We start from the raw sequence: 12,871 nt of genomic DNA on the forward strand, positions 1-12,871 counted from the left end.
GTAACCCATCTGGAAGTTAGCAGAACTAACCCAGGCAATGGAACTCATGTTGTTTTTTTAATCTGTTAATCAGCATTACTGGGCATTAGTGTAGCTGGTCATTTTTAGACCAGGTCTTTTGCAAGCTGGATGGACTCTGCACCATCAAACAGGAAAAATACATGACATGAGTCACCCAAAATGCATAATCACAGCAGTAATAACTAACAGCAATAGAGTACTTACAATGTGCCAAATGTTTTTCAAGTACTTAAGATATGTGAGCTTACTTAATCTTCACAAATACACTATAAGGGAACATTTATATTATTATCCTCATTTTACAGATGAGGAAACTGAGGCACAGAAAAGTTCAAGAAAATAAGAATAATTCTGGTGAAAATCCAGGCAGTCTGGGTCCAGAGGTGGTGCTCCTAACCACCTTGCTATACCACGTCTCTGGTGCTAATGGTAAAGAACCTGCCTGCCAGTGAAGAGACTAACAGATGTAGGTTCGATCCCTGGCTTGGGATGATCCCCTGGAGAAGGAAATGGCAACCCACTCCCGTATTCTTGCCTGGAAAGTCCCATGGACAGAGGAGCCAGTCCACAGGGTCGCAAAGAGTTGGACACAACTGAGGCGACTTGGCACGCACATACCACCACTCCTTAGAGCTCACAAGGCACTTTCAGAAACATAAGAGATAAAAGCTATGAAGTATAAGGTGCTGGGTGAGAGACTAAGGTGGGTGACTGCTTTAGGCTGGGGTGCAAGAAGGCCTCTCAGAGGAATAAAAAAGAAGGCCTTTCAGGGTAGAGATATTCAGGCTGAGACTCGAAGGATAGGTGCCAGTCAGGTAGACTGCAGCAAAAAGCCTAGAGGACTCACCAAACACTAAGGCTAAGAGGCAGAAAAGAGCTTGGAGTCTCAAGAAAACAGAAAGCAGGCCAGTGTGACAGGACCTTTGTGAGAGGAAGGACAAGGGAAGTGTGGCCAGAGAGGTGAAGAGCAGGCCCATGCCCAGCAACTTGCAGCCAGGAAGCCATGGAGCAGGAACAAGATCCACCTGCAGGTATTGCATATCGACCCTTTATCTGGCATATTCACAATTTCCTTTCATCTCCCTGCAACACCACGGCTATTGTTACCACCGTTTTATAAAAACAGACTTTGCAGCTCTGCAAGTTGGAGAATAATTTTTAAATTGCTGCTGTGTGGACTTTCCTGGTGGTCCAGTGGTTAAGAATCTCCCTGCCAATGCAGCGGACACAGGTTCAATCCCTGGTTTGGGAAGATTCCATACTTCTTGGGGCAATTAAGCCCCCGCTCCACAGCTATTGAGCCTGCCCTGTAGAGCCTGTGCTCTACAAGAGAAGCCACCACAATGAGAAGCCTGTGCACCACGAGTAGCCCCCACCCCTTGCCACAATTACAGAAAGTCTGCAACACAGCAACGAAGAACGGGCACAGTCAAAATAAATAAAAACACATGAATATATTTTTAAAAGTTGCTGCTGTACTATTGGAATTTCTCCTACCTACTCTAAAGTTTTGCATCTCAGGATTTAGAGAACTGGTCTATACCCATGCCCCTCCCTCACCCCCAAAGTGCTGCTGAGATTCTAAATACATTCTAAATACACATCCTCTCCATGATTTAAGGCGGCAGTATGGAATAAGCCTCCCACCGTGGTAAGGGAGAGGAAAGAGAAGGGGGGATGAGGGAAGGTAGGTTAGAGCCCAGGGAGAGTTGGAACAAGTAGCACTGGGGACTGAACCCTGGTAGGGACCCTAAAGACCCAGTGGGGGATGAGGTCAACCAAACTGTAAGGGCCCAGAGAAACTTCTAAAGGTGACTGAGGAGACAATCAGAAAAGCAGGACTAGGAGGTGACTAGCAAAACTATAACGCATTCCAAAGCATAAAGTCAGGTATGAACCCTGGAATGCTCCAAAGGCTGAGGGCGTCTTTGTTTGCCTTTCCTACTGTTCTTTTCCCCTGGCAGTTAATCTTTAATGTATATAAATCTTCTTCATCTACCTCTATTTAACTCTGCATATCTATTCTTTCTTTTCTTTCTTTCCTTTCCTCTCAACATATTTGCTAGTTTTTTTTTTTCCTTGCTTTATTCCCCACTTGACACCTTGCTTTAGTTTTGTTTTCCAGTTTGTGCTTTAGTTAGTTTTGTTCTTAACTGGTAAATGTAATTTTTTATTTACCGTGTTTGCTGGGTCAATCTACTGTATTTTTGTTGGACTGTTTTCACTTTGCTCGTGGGTGTATATGTATATGTGTATATTCTGTTATTTTATTATTATTTGCCTGATTTTGTAACTGTCATTTATCTGGGGTTCATCTTTGGTTTCTCGTTTTTGGATATTTGTTTTAATCTCACTTAATGCCATAATAAACCACTGTGGAAAATTCGTTCCTGACTAGAGATCAAGCCCTGAGCCTTTGGAGTGGGAGCACTGACTGTAAGACCCTAGACAACCAGAGAATTAACACTGCTGCTGCTGCTGCTAAGTCATTTCAGTCGTGTCTGACTCTGTGCGACCCCATAGACGGAAGCCCACCAGGCTCCCCTGTCCCTGGGATTCTCCAGGCAAGAACACTGGAGTGGGTTGCCATTTCACTAGGGAGTATCAAATAGTGAGAACTCACACAAAGAAAGCCACTTGAATACAAGACCTGGCATCACCCAACCACCAGTAGCATCCTGTGCAGGATGCCTCATCTAAACAACAAACAAAACAAATACAAACCCAATCATCAGCAGACAGGATTACCACCTCACTCAGCCTTGCCCTTCAAGAGGGAAATGGCAATGCATTCCAGTTGTCTTGCCTGGGAAATCCCATGGACAGAGGAGCCTGGCAGGCTACAGTCCATGGGGTCGCAAAGTATTGGCCAAGACAACACAGACACACGCCTTCGTGGAGCTGATGTTTTACAAGTTTATTTAAAGGAACTGGATTTTCCATGCACGGAACACTGTCCAATGTTGGTGGTATGTCAAATGACCTGGTGCCCATCATAGCCATCTGGGCCCTGGCCAATCCACAGTACCAAGGAAGAAGCTTGGATGGAGTTGGACCTAGGTCATTCATTCATCTTTCGTCCAGGGACCACTAGAACTGCTTGAATGTCAGTATCACCTCTCACTGCATACATCCCTACCATGAGAATTTGACAGTAGATCTAAGTATGGGGCTTGTGAACCCATATGGTTTATAAAACTTAAGTGATTCTAATGCACAGCCAATTAAGGGGTTACTGCACCGTCTATGGGGTCACACAGAGTCGGACACGACTGAAGTGACTTAGCAGCAGCAGCAGCAGCACCTGAGCAGGAGAAGGCAATGGCACCCCACTCCAGTACTCTTGCCTGGGAAATCCCATGGACAGAGGAGCCTGGTAGGCTGCAGTCCGTGGGATCGCTAAGAGTCGGACACGACTGAGCGACTTCACTTTCACTTTTCACTTTCATGCATGGAGAAGGAAAGGGCAACCCACTCCAGTGTTTTTGCCTGGAGAATCCTAGGGACGGGGGAGCCTGGTCGGCTGCCGTCTCCAGGGTCGCATAGAGTCGGACACGACTGAAGCGACTTAGCAGTTAGCAGCAGCCTTGCCCAACAGAGGAAAAACAAACAAAAACTCAGTACAAATCTCACCCTACACAAAGCTTACACAAATGACTGGACCAACCTTAGGAGGGCAGAAACCAAAAGAAAGAAATAATTCAACCCTGAAGCTTGGGAAAAAGAGACCTCAAACATAGTAAATTAAAATAAAATAATGAAAAGGCAGAGAAATACTACACAAATGAAGGAACAAACTAGAAACACAGAAGTCCAAATAAATGAAGAGGAAATAGGCAACCCACCTGAAAAAGAATTCAGAATGATAGTAAAGATGATCAAAAACCTTGAAAACAAAATGGTGAAAATGTAAGAATCAATTAACAAAGACCTAGAAGAAATAAAGAATAAACATAGAGAGACAAACAATACAATTACTGAAATTAAAAATACTCTAGAAGGAATCAGTAGCAGAATATCTGAAGCAGAAGAATGAATCCATGAGCTGGAAGATAAAATGGTGAAAATAACTTCTGAAAAGCAGAATAAAGTAAAAAGAATGAAAAGAACTGAGGATAGTTTCAGAGACTTCTGGGACAATATCAAATGCACCAACATTTGAATTATAGGGGTCTCAGAAGAAGTAAAGAAAAAGAAAGGGTATGAGAAAATTTTTGAAAAGATTATAGTTGAAAATTTCCCCAACATGGAAAAGGAAATAGTCAATCGAGTCCAAGAGGCACAAAGAGTCCCATACAGAATAAACCCAACAGGAAACATGCCAAGACACATACTAATCAAACTAACAAAGACTAAACACAAAGAAAAAAAATTAAATGCAGCAAGGAAGAAACAACAAGTAACATACAAGGGAAACCCCAGACGCTTAACAGCTAATCTTTCAGCAGAAACTCTGCAGGCCAGAAGGGAATGGCAGGATATATTTAAAGTATTGAAAGGGGAAAATCTACAACCAAAATTACAATACCCAGCAAGGAACTCATTCAAAACTGATGGAGAAATAAAAAGCTTTTTGAACAAGCAAAAGTTAAGAGAATTCAGTACCACCAAACCAGCTTGACAACAAATGTTAACAGGATTTATGTAGTCATGAAATACAAGAGAAGAAAAAAGACCCACAAAATCAACCTCAAACAATTAAGAAAATAGCAATAGAAACATATATATCAATAATTAATTTAAATGTAAAAGGAATAAATGCTCCATCCAAAAGACACAGACTGGCTGAATGGATACAAAAACAAGACCCATATATATGCTGTCCACAAGAAACCCACTTCAGACCTAAAGACACATATAGACTGAAAGTGAGAGGATGCAAAAATATATTCCATGCATGGAAGCAAAAGAAAGCTGGAGTAGCAATCCTGATATCAGACAAAACAGACCTTAAAATAAAGAAGATTACAAGACATAAGGAAGGACACTACATAATGATCAAAGGATAAATCCAAGAGGAAGACAAAACAATTGTACATATCTATGCACCCTATGCAGATGACACCACCCTTATGGCAGAAAGTAAAGAGGAACTCAAAGGCCTCTTGATGAAAGTGAAAGAGGAGAGTGAAAAGGTTGGCTTGAAGCTCAACATTCAGAAAACGAAGATCATGGCATCTGGTCCCATCACTTCTTGGGAAATAGATGGTGAAACAGTGGAAACCATGTCAGACTTTATTTTTTTGGGGCTCCAAAATCACTGCGGATGCTGATTGCAGCCATGAAATTAAAAGACGCTTACTCCTTGGAAGGAAAGTTATGACCAGCCTAGATAGCATATTAAAAAGCAGAGACATTACTTTGCCAACAAAGGTCCGTCTAGTCAAGGCTATGGTTTTTCCATGGTCATGTATGGGTGTGAGAGTTGGACTGTGAAGAAAGCTGATCGCCGAAGAACTGATGCTTTTGAACTGTGGTGCTGGAGAAGACTCTTGAGAGTCCCTTGGACTGCAAGGAGATCCAACCAGTCCATTCTAGAGGAGATCAATCCTGGGTGTTCATTGGAAGGACTGATGCTAAAGCTGAAACTGCAATACTTTGGCCACCTCATGCGACGAGTTGACTCACTGGAAAAGACTCTGATGCTGGGGACGATTGGGGGTAGGAGGAGACGGGGACGACAGAGAATGAGGTGGCTGGATGGCATCACCGACTCGATGGACATGAGTTTGAGTGAACTCCAGGAGTTGGTGATGGACAGGGAGGCCTGGCGTGCTGTGGTTCATGGGGTCGCTAAGAGTCGGACACGACTGAGCGACTGAACTGAACTGAATGCACCCAACAAAGGAGCACCTCAATACTTAAGACAAACACTGCTGCTGCTAAGTCACTTCAGTCGTGTCCGACTCTGTGCGACCCCATAGACGGCAGCCCACTGGGCTCCCCCGTCCCTGGGATTCTCCAGTCAAGAACACTGGAGTGGGATGCCATTTCCTCTCCAATGCATGCAAGTGAAAAGTGAAAGTGAAGTCGCTCAGTCGTGTCCAACTCTTCACGACCCCATGGACTGCAGCCTACCAGGCTCCTCCATCCATGGGATTTTCCAGGCAAGAGAAACACTAACAGACATAAAAGGAGAAATTGACAGTAACATAATAATAGTAGGAGACTTTAATACCCCATTCACACCAATGGACAGATTATCAAAACAAAATTAATAAGGAAATACAAGTCTTAAATGATACATTAGATGAGACGGATCTCATTGATATCTTCAGGACATTCCATCCAAATGCAGAAGAATTACATCTTCTTCTCAAGTGTACATGGAACATTCTCCAGAATAGGTCTACCCACATTTTGGGTCACAAATCAAACCTCGTAAATTTAAGAAAATTAAAATCATATTAAGCATCTTCTCCGACCATAGTGCTGAGACTAGATATCAGTTACAATAAAAAAACTGTAAGAAACACACACACGGAGAACACCACATTTCTAAATAACCAACAGGTTACTGAAGAAATCAAAAGGGAAATAAAAAAATTTCTAGAAACAAATAAAAATGAAAACTCGACAACTCAAAACCTATGGGATGCAGTGAAATCAGTTCTAAGAGGGAAGTTAAGAGCAATACAATCCTACCTCAAGAAACAAAAACATCGAATAGACAACCTAACTTTACACTTAAAAGAACTGGAAAAAGAACAACCCCCTCCCCAAAATTAGTAGAAAGAAAGAAATCATAAAGATCCGAGCAGAAATAAATGAAAAAGAAATGAAAGAAACAATAGTAAAGATTAATAAAACTAAAAGCTGGTTCTTTGAGAAAATAAAGAAAATTGACAAGCCTTAGCCAGACTCATCAAGAAAAAAAGAAGAATCAAATCAACAAAATTAGAAATGAAAAAGGGGAGGTTACAAAAGACCATGCAGAAATACAAAGGATTATAAGAGACTATTAGTATATGGCAATAAAATGGATAACCTGGAAGAAATGGACAGATTCTTAGAAAAATTCAATCTTCCAAGACTGAACCAGGAAGAAATAGAAATTATGAACAACCCAATTACAGGCACTGAAACTGAAGCTGTGATCAAAAATCTCCCAAAAAACAAAAGCCCAAGACCAGATGGCTTCACAGGAGAATTCTATCAAACATTTAGAGAAGAGCTAATGCCTATCTTTCTAAAACTCTTTCAAAAAATTGCAGAGGAAGAAACACTTCCAAACTCATTCTACGAGGCCACCATCACCCTGATACCAAAACCAGACAAAGACTAACCAAAAAAAGAAAACCACAGGCCAATATCACTGATGAACATAGATTCAAAAATTCTCAACAAAACTTGAGCAAACAGAATTCAGCAAATGTCAAACACCAGGATTAAGCTGTCGATTTGATTCCAGGAAGGCAAGGATTCTTCAATATATGCAAATCAATATGATACACTATATTAACAAATTGAAAGATAAAAAACATATGATAACCTCAATAAATGCAGGAAAAACCTCTGACAAAATTCAGCATCCATTTATGATTAAAACTCTTCAAAAAATGGGCAAAGAAGGAACCTACCTCAACACAGTAAAGGCCATATAAACTGTGGAAAATTCTGAAGAGATGGGAATACCAGATCACCTGACCTGCCTCTTGAGAAACCTATATGCAGGTCAGGATGCAACAGTTAGAACTGGACATGGAACAACAGACTGGTTCCAAATCAGGAAAGGAATACGTCAAGGCTGAATATTGTCACCCTGCTTATTTAACTTATATGCAGTATACATCATTAGAAACTCTGGGCTGTAAGAAGCACAAGGTGGAATCAAGATTGCTGGGAGAAATATCAATAACCTCAGATATGCAGATGACACCACCCTTATGGCAGAAAGTGAAGAGGAATTAAAAAGCCTCTTGATGAAAGTGAAAGTGGAGAGTGAAAAAGTTGGCTTGAAGCTCAACATTCAGAAAACGAAGATCATGGCATCTGGTCCCATCACTTCATGGGAAATAGATGAGGAAACAGTGGCAGACTTTATTTTTTTGGGATCCAAAATCACTGCAGATGCTGATTGCAGCCATGAAATTAAAAGACGCTTACTCCTTGGAAGGAAAGTTATGACCAACCTAGATAGTATATTAAAAAGCAGAGACATTACTTTGCCAACAAAGGTCCGTCTAGTCAAGGCTATGGTTTTTCCAGTGGTCATGTATGGATGTGAGAGTTGGACTGTAAAGAAAGCTGAGTGCCAAAGAATTGATGCTTTTGAACTGTGGTGTTGGAGAAGACTCTTGAGAGCCCCTGGGACTGCAAGGAGATCCAACCAGTCCATCCTAAAGGAGATCAGTCCTGGGTGTTCACTGGAAGGACTGATGCTGAAGCTGAAACTCCAATACTTTGGCCACCTCATGCAAAGAGCTGACTCATTGGAAAAGACCCTGACACTGGGAGGGATTGGGAGCAGGAGGAGAAGGGACAACAGAGGATGAGATGGCTGGATGGCATCACCAACTTGATGCATATGAGTTTGGGTAAACTCTTGGTGTTGGTGATGGACAGGGAGGTCTGGCGTGGTGAGATTCCTGGGGTCGCAAAGAGGTGGACACGACTGAGCAACTGAGCTGAACTGAACTGAACAGCAAACACTATTCTCAATGGTGAAAAACTGAAAGCATTCCGCCTTAGATCAGGAACAAGACAAAGGTGTTCACTTTCACCACTATTATTCAACATACATCTGGAAGTCCTAGCTACAGCAATCAGAGAAGAAAAAGAAATAAAAGGAATCCAGAACAGAAAAGAAGAAGTAAAGTTCTCACTGTTTGCAGATGATATGATACTGTACATAGGAAACCCTAAAGATACAACCAGAAAGTTACTAGAGCTAATCAGTGAATTTAGCAAAGTTGCAGGATAGAAAATCAACACACAGAAATCACTTGTATTTCTATATACTAACAATGAGAAATCAGAAAGAGAAATTAAGGAATCAATCCCATTTATCACTGCAACAAAAAGAATTAAATATCTAGGAATAAACTTACTTAAGGAGACAACTTATGCGAAGAGTTGACTCACTGGAAAAGACTCTGATGCTGCGAAGGATTGGGGGCTGGAGGAGAAGGGGACAACAGAGAATGAGGTGGCTGGATGGCATCACCGACTCTATGGACATGAGTTTGAGTGAACTCTGGGAGTTGGTGATGGACAGGGAGGCCTGGCGTGCTGTGATTAATGGGGTCGCAAAGAGTCGGACACGACTGAGCGACTGAACTGAACTGAACTGAGGGAGACAAAAGAACTGTACACAGAAAATTATAAGACACTAATGAAAGAAATCAAAGATGACATAAACAGATGGAGAGATATTCCATGTTCCTGGGTAGGAAGCATCAATATTGTGAAAGTGACTATACTACCAAATGCAGTCTACAGATTCAGTGTGATCCCTATCAAATTACCAATGACATTTTTCACAGAACTAGAACAAAAAATTTCACAATTTATATGGAAACACAAAAGACCCCGAATAGCCAAACCAGTCTTGAGAAAGAAGAATGGAGCTGGAGGAGTCAACCTTCCTGACTTCAGATTATACTACAAAGCTACAGTCATCAAGACAGTATGGTACTGGCACAAAAACAGAAATATAGACCAATGGAGCAAGATAGAAAGCCCAGAAATAAACCCATGGACCTATGCGTACCTTATTTTTGACAAAGGAGGCAAGAATATACAATGGGGCAAAGACAGCCTCTTCAATAAATTGTGCTGGGAAAACTGGACAGCTACATGTAAAAGAATGAAATTAGAACACATACCAACACTTGTGTATGGTATGTGTAACACCATACACAAAGATAAACTCAAAATGTATTAAAGACCTAAATGTAAGACCAAAAACTATAAAGCTCTTAGAGGAAAACATAGGCAGAACACTCAATGACATAAATCAAAGCCAAGATCCTCTATGACCCACCTCCTGCTGCTGCTGCTGCTGCTAAGTCACTTCAGTCGTGTCCGACTCTGTGTGACCCCATAGACGGCAGCCCACCAGGCTCCCCCGTCCCTGGGATTCTCCAGGCAAGAACACTGGAATGGGTTGCCATTTCCTTCTCCAATGTGTGAAAGTGAAAAGTGACAGTGAAGTCGCTCAGTCGTGTCTGACTCGTAGCGACCCCATGGACTGCAGCCTACCAGGCTCCTCCATCCATGGGATTTTCTAGGCAAGAGTACTGGAGTGGCTTGCCATTGCCTTCTCTGGACCCACCTCCTAGAGTAATGGAAATAAAAACAAAAGTAACCAAGTGGGATCTGATTAAACTTAAAAGCTTTTGTACAGCAAAGGAAACTATAAGCAAGGTAAAAAGACAACCCTCACAATGGGAGAAAATAAAAGCAAATGAAACAACTGACAAAGGATTAATTTCCAAAATATATAAGCCGCTCATACAACTCAAAGCCAGAAAAACAAACAATCCAATCAAAAAGTGGAAAAAAGACCTAAACAGACATTTCTCCAAAGAAGACATACAGATGGCTAACAAACACATGAAAAGATGCTCAACATCGCTCATTATTAGAGAAATGCAAATCAAAACTACAATGAGATATCACCTCACATGGGTCAGAATGGCCATCATCAAAAAGTCTACGAACAATAAATGCTGTAGACAGTGTGGAGAAAAGGGAATGCTCTTGCATTGTTGGTGGGAAGATGGTATGAAAATTCCTTAAAATACTAGGAATAAAACCACCATATGACCCAGTAATCCCACTCCTAGGTATATACCCTGAGGAAACCAAAACTGAAAAAGATACATGTATCCCATTGTTCATTGCAGCACTATTTACAATAGCTAGAACATGGAAGCAACCTAGACGTCCATTAACAGATGAATGGATAAAGCAGCTGTGGTACATATACACAATGGAATATTCAGTTCAGTTCAGTTCATTCGCTCAGTCGTGTCCGACTCTCCGCGACCCCATGAATCACAGCACACCAGGCCTCCCTGTCCATCACCAACTCCCGGAGTTCACTCAAACTTATGTCCATCGAGTCGGTGATGCCATCCAGCCATCTCATTCTCTGTCGTCCCCTTCTCCTCCCGCCCCCAACCTTTCCCAGCATCAGAGTCTTTTCCAGTGAGTCAACTCATCGCATGAGGTGGTCAAAGTATTGGAGTTTCAGCTTTAGCATCAGTCCTTCCAATGAACACCCAGGATTGATCTCCTCTAGAATGGACTGGTTGGATCTCCTTGAAGTACAAGGGACTCTCAAGAGTCTTCTCCAACACCACAGTTCAAAAGCATCAATTCTTCGGCGATCAGCTTTCTTCACAGTCCAACTCTTACATCCATACATGACCACTGGAAAAGCCATAGCCTTGACTAGACGGACCTTTGTTGGCAAAGTAATGTCTCTGCTTTTTAATATACTATCAAGGTTGGTCACAACTTTCCTTCCAAGGAGTAAGCGTCTTTTAATTTCATGGCTGCAATCAGCATCTGCAGTGATTTTGGAGCCCAAAAAAATAAAGTACACATTTGAGTCAGTTCTGATAAGATGGATGAACCTAGAACCTATTATACAGAGTGAAGTGAGTCAGAAAGAGAAGGATAAATATCATATTCTAACGTATATATATATGGAATCTAGAAAAGTGGAACTGAAGAATTTATTTACAGGGCAGCAATGGAGAAACAGACAGAGAGAATAGACTTAAGGACAAGGGGAGAGGGGAGGAGAGGGTGAGATGTATAGAAAGAGTAACATGGAAACTTACATTACCATATGTAAAATAAATAACCAAGGGGAATTTGCTGTATGGCTCAGGAAACTCAAACAGGGGTTCTGTATCAACCTAGTGGGGTGGGATGGGGGGCAGAAGATGGGAGGGAGGTTCAAAAGGGAGGGGATATATGTATACCTATGGCTGATTCATGTTGAGGTTTGACAGAAAACAAAATTCTGTAAAGCAATGATCATTCAATAAAAAATTTTTTTAAAAAGGCTGAGGGCGGAGCCAGGGTTTGAGAGGTGGGACTAGGGGTGATGGGGAGTACCCGAGAGAGGATGAGACGCGGAAGTGGGAGGAGCCTCATCTAGGGGCGGGGCTTAGGGACGGCAGGGCAGAGAGCAGTCAGAGGGGTACCAGCCAGGGGCTGATAGGCGGGGCCAAAGATCTAAGGGTGGGACCAAGGAAGAGCAGGGAACCTGGAACTGAGATGGACAAGGCAAGCAACTCCTCACCCGACTCTGTACCGTGTCCTCGGGAGCCGCCGGGAGTCGCGTCCGCCGCCGGAGGCAAAGCGGTGGAGCCGGGGGCGGGGAAGACTGGGCCCTCCGCGCCGGAACTCCCGCCATGATTGATGGCAGCTTCTCAACTGTATCATTCCGCGCGTAGCCTCCGGGGCCCACGGTCGCCATCGTCGAGTCGGAGCCCGGCGACCGTTACACTCCTCAACCGCCGCAGCCGCCACGGTCCACTTGAATAGCAAAGGGCCGCGGGAAAGCCGGCGCCGCCGCCCATTGGACGCGGGAGGCTGCTGGTCTGGCCAATCTCAGCGCTACCCGGCGGCGCTTTTGACCAATGAGGGCTAAGAGGCGGAGCGGGGATTCTGGCTGGGTGGAGCCATGGCTTCTCAGCTAGATGTCTGATCGAGCGTTGTGGAGTTTTTTTTTAATCCCGTCTGTGTTTTCATCATTCACTGAACTTCAGTTTTGAACTTTTACGAGGCTAATGCCAAAGCACCCTACCTCCACCCCAGGCCGACTATCCTCCCAGTAGCAGTCGCCCGGATGTAAGCTAGGGTGGAGCCGAAAAAAGACTGAAGAGTT

General features: G+C 42.9%; 1 protein-coding gene across 7 annotated transcripts in view; it reads right to left on the reverse strand.

Moving 5' to 3' along the window:
- WDR62 (WD repeat domain 62) overlaps positions 1–12,807 on the reverse strand; it is a 53,775-nt gene extending 40,968 nt beyond the window's left edge. For 3 of the 7 annotated variants that reach the window (XM_055410761.2, XM_055410759.2, XM_055410758.2), the window contains exon 1: positions 12,284–12,798. In XM_055410761.2, coding sequence (XP_055266736.2) covers positions 12,284–12,426 — 143 coding nt within the window. In that variant the 5' untranslated portion in view covers positions 12,427–12,798. Of the gene's footprint in view, positions 1–12,283 lie in introns of all 7 variants that reach the window. The other 4 variants (XR_016035945.1, XM_055410760.2, XM_088830717.1 and 1 more) reach the window with 4 other exon arrangements.
- Between the last annotated feature and the right edge of the window lie 64 nt (positions 12,808–12,871).

Source organism: Moschus berezovskii, chromosome 22 (assembly GCF_049115385.1).
Source record: "Moschus berezovskii isolate FMDL1 chromosome 22, NW_MosBer_1.0, whole genome shotgun sequence".
In the NCBI taxonomy this organism is placed as follows: domain Eukaryota; kingdom Metazoa; phylum Chordata; class Mammalia; order Artiodactyla; family Moschidae; genus Moschus; species Moschus berezovskii.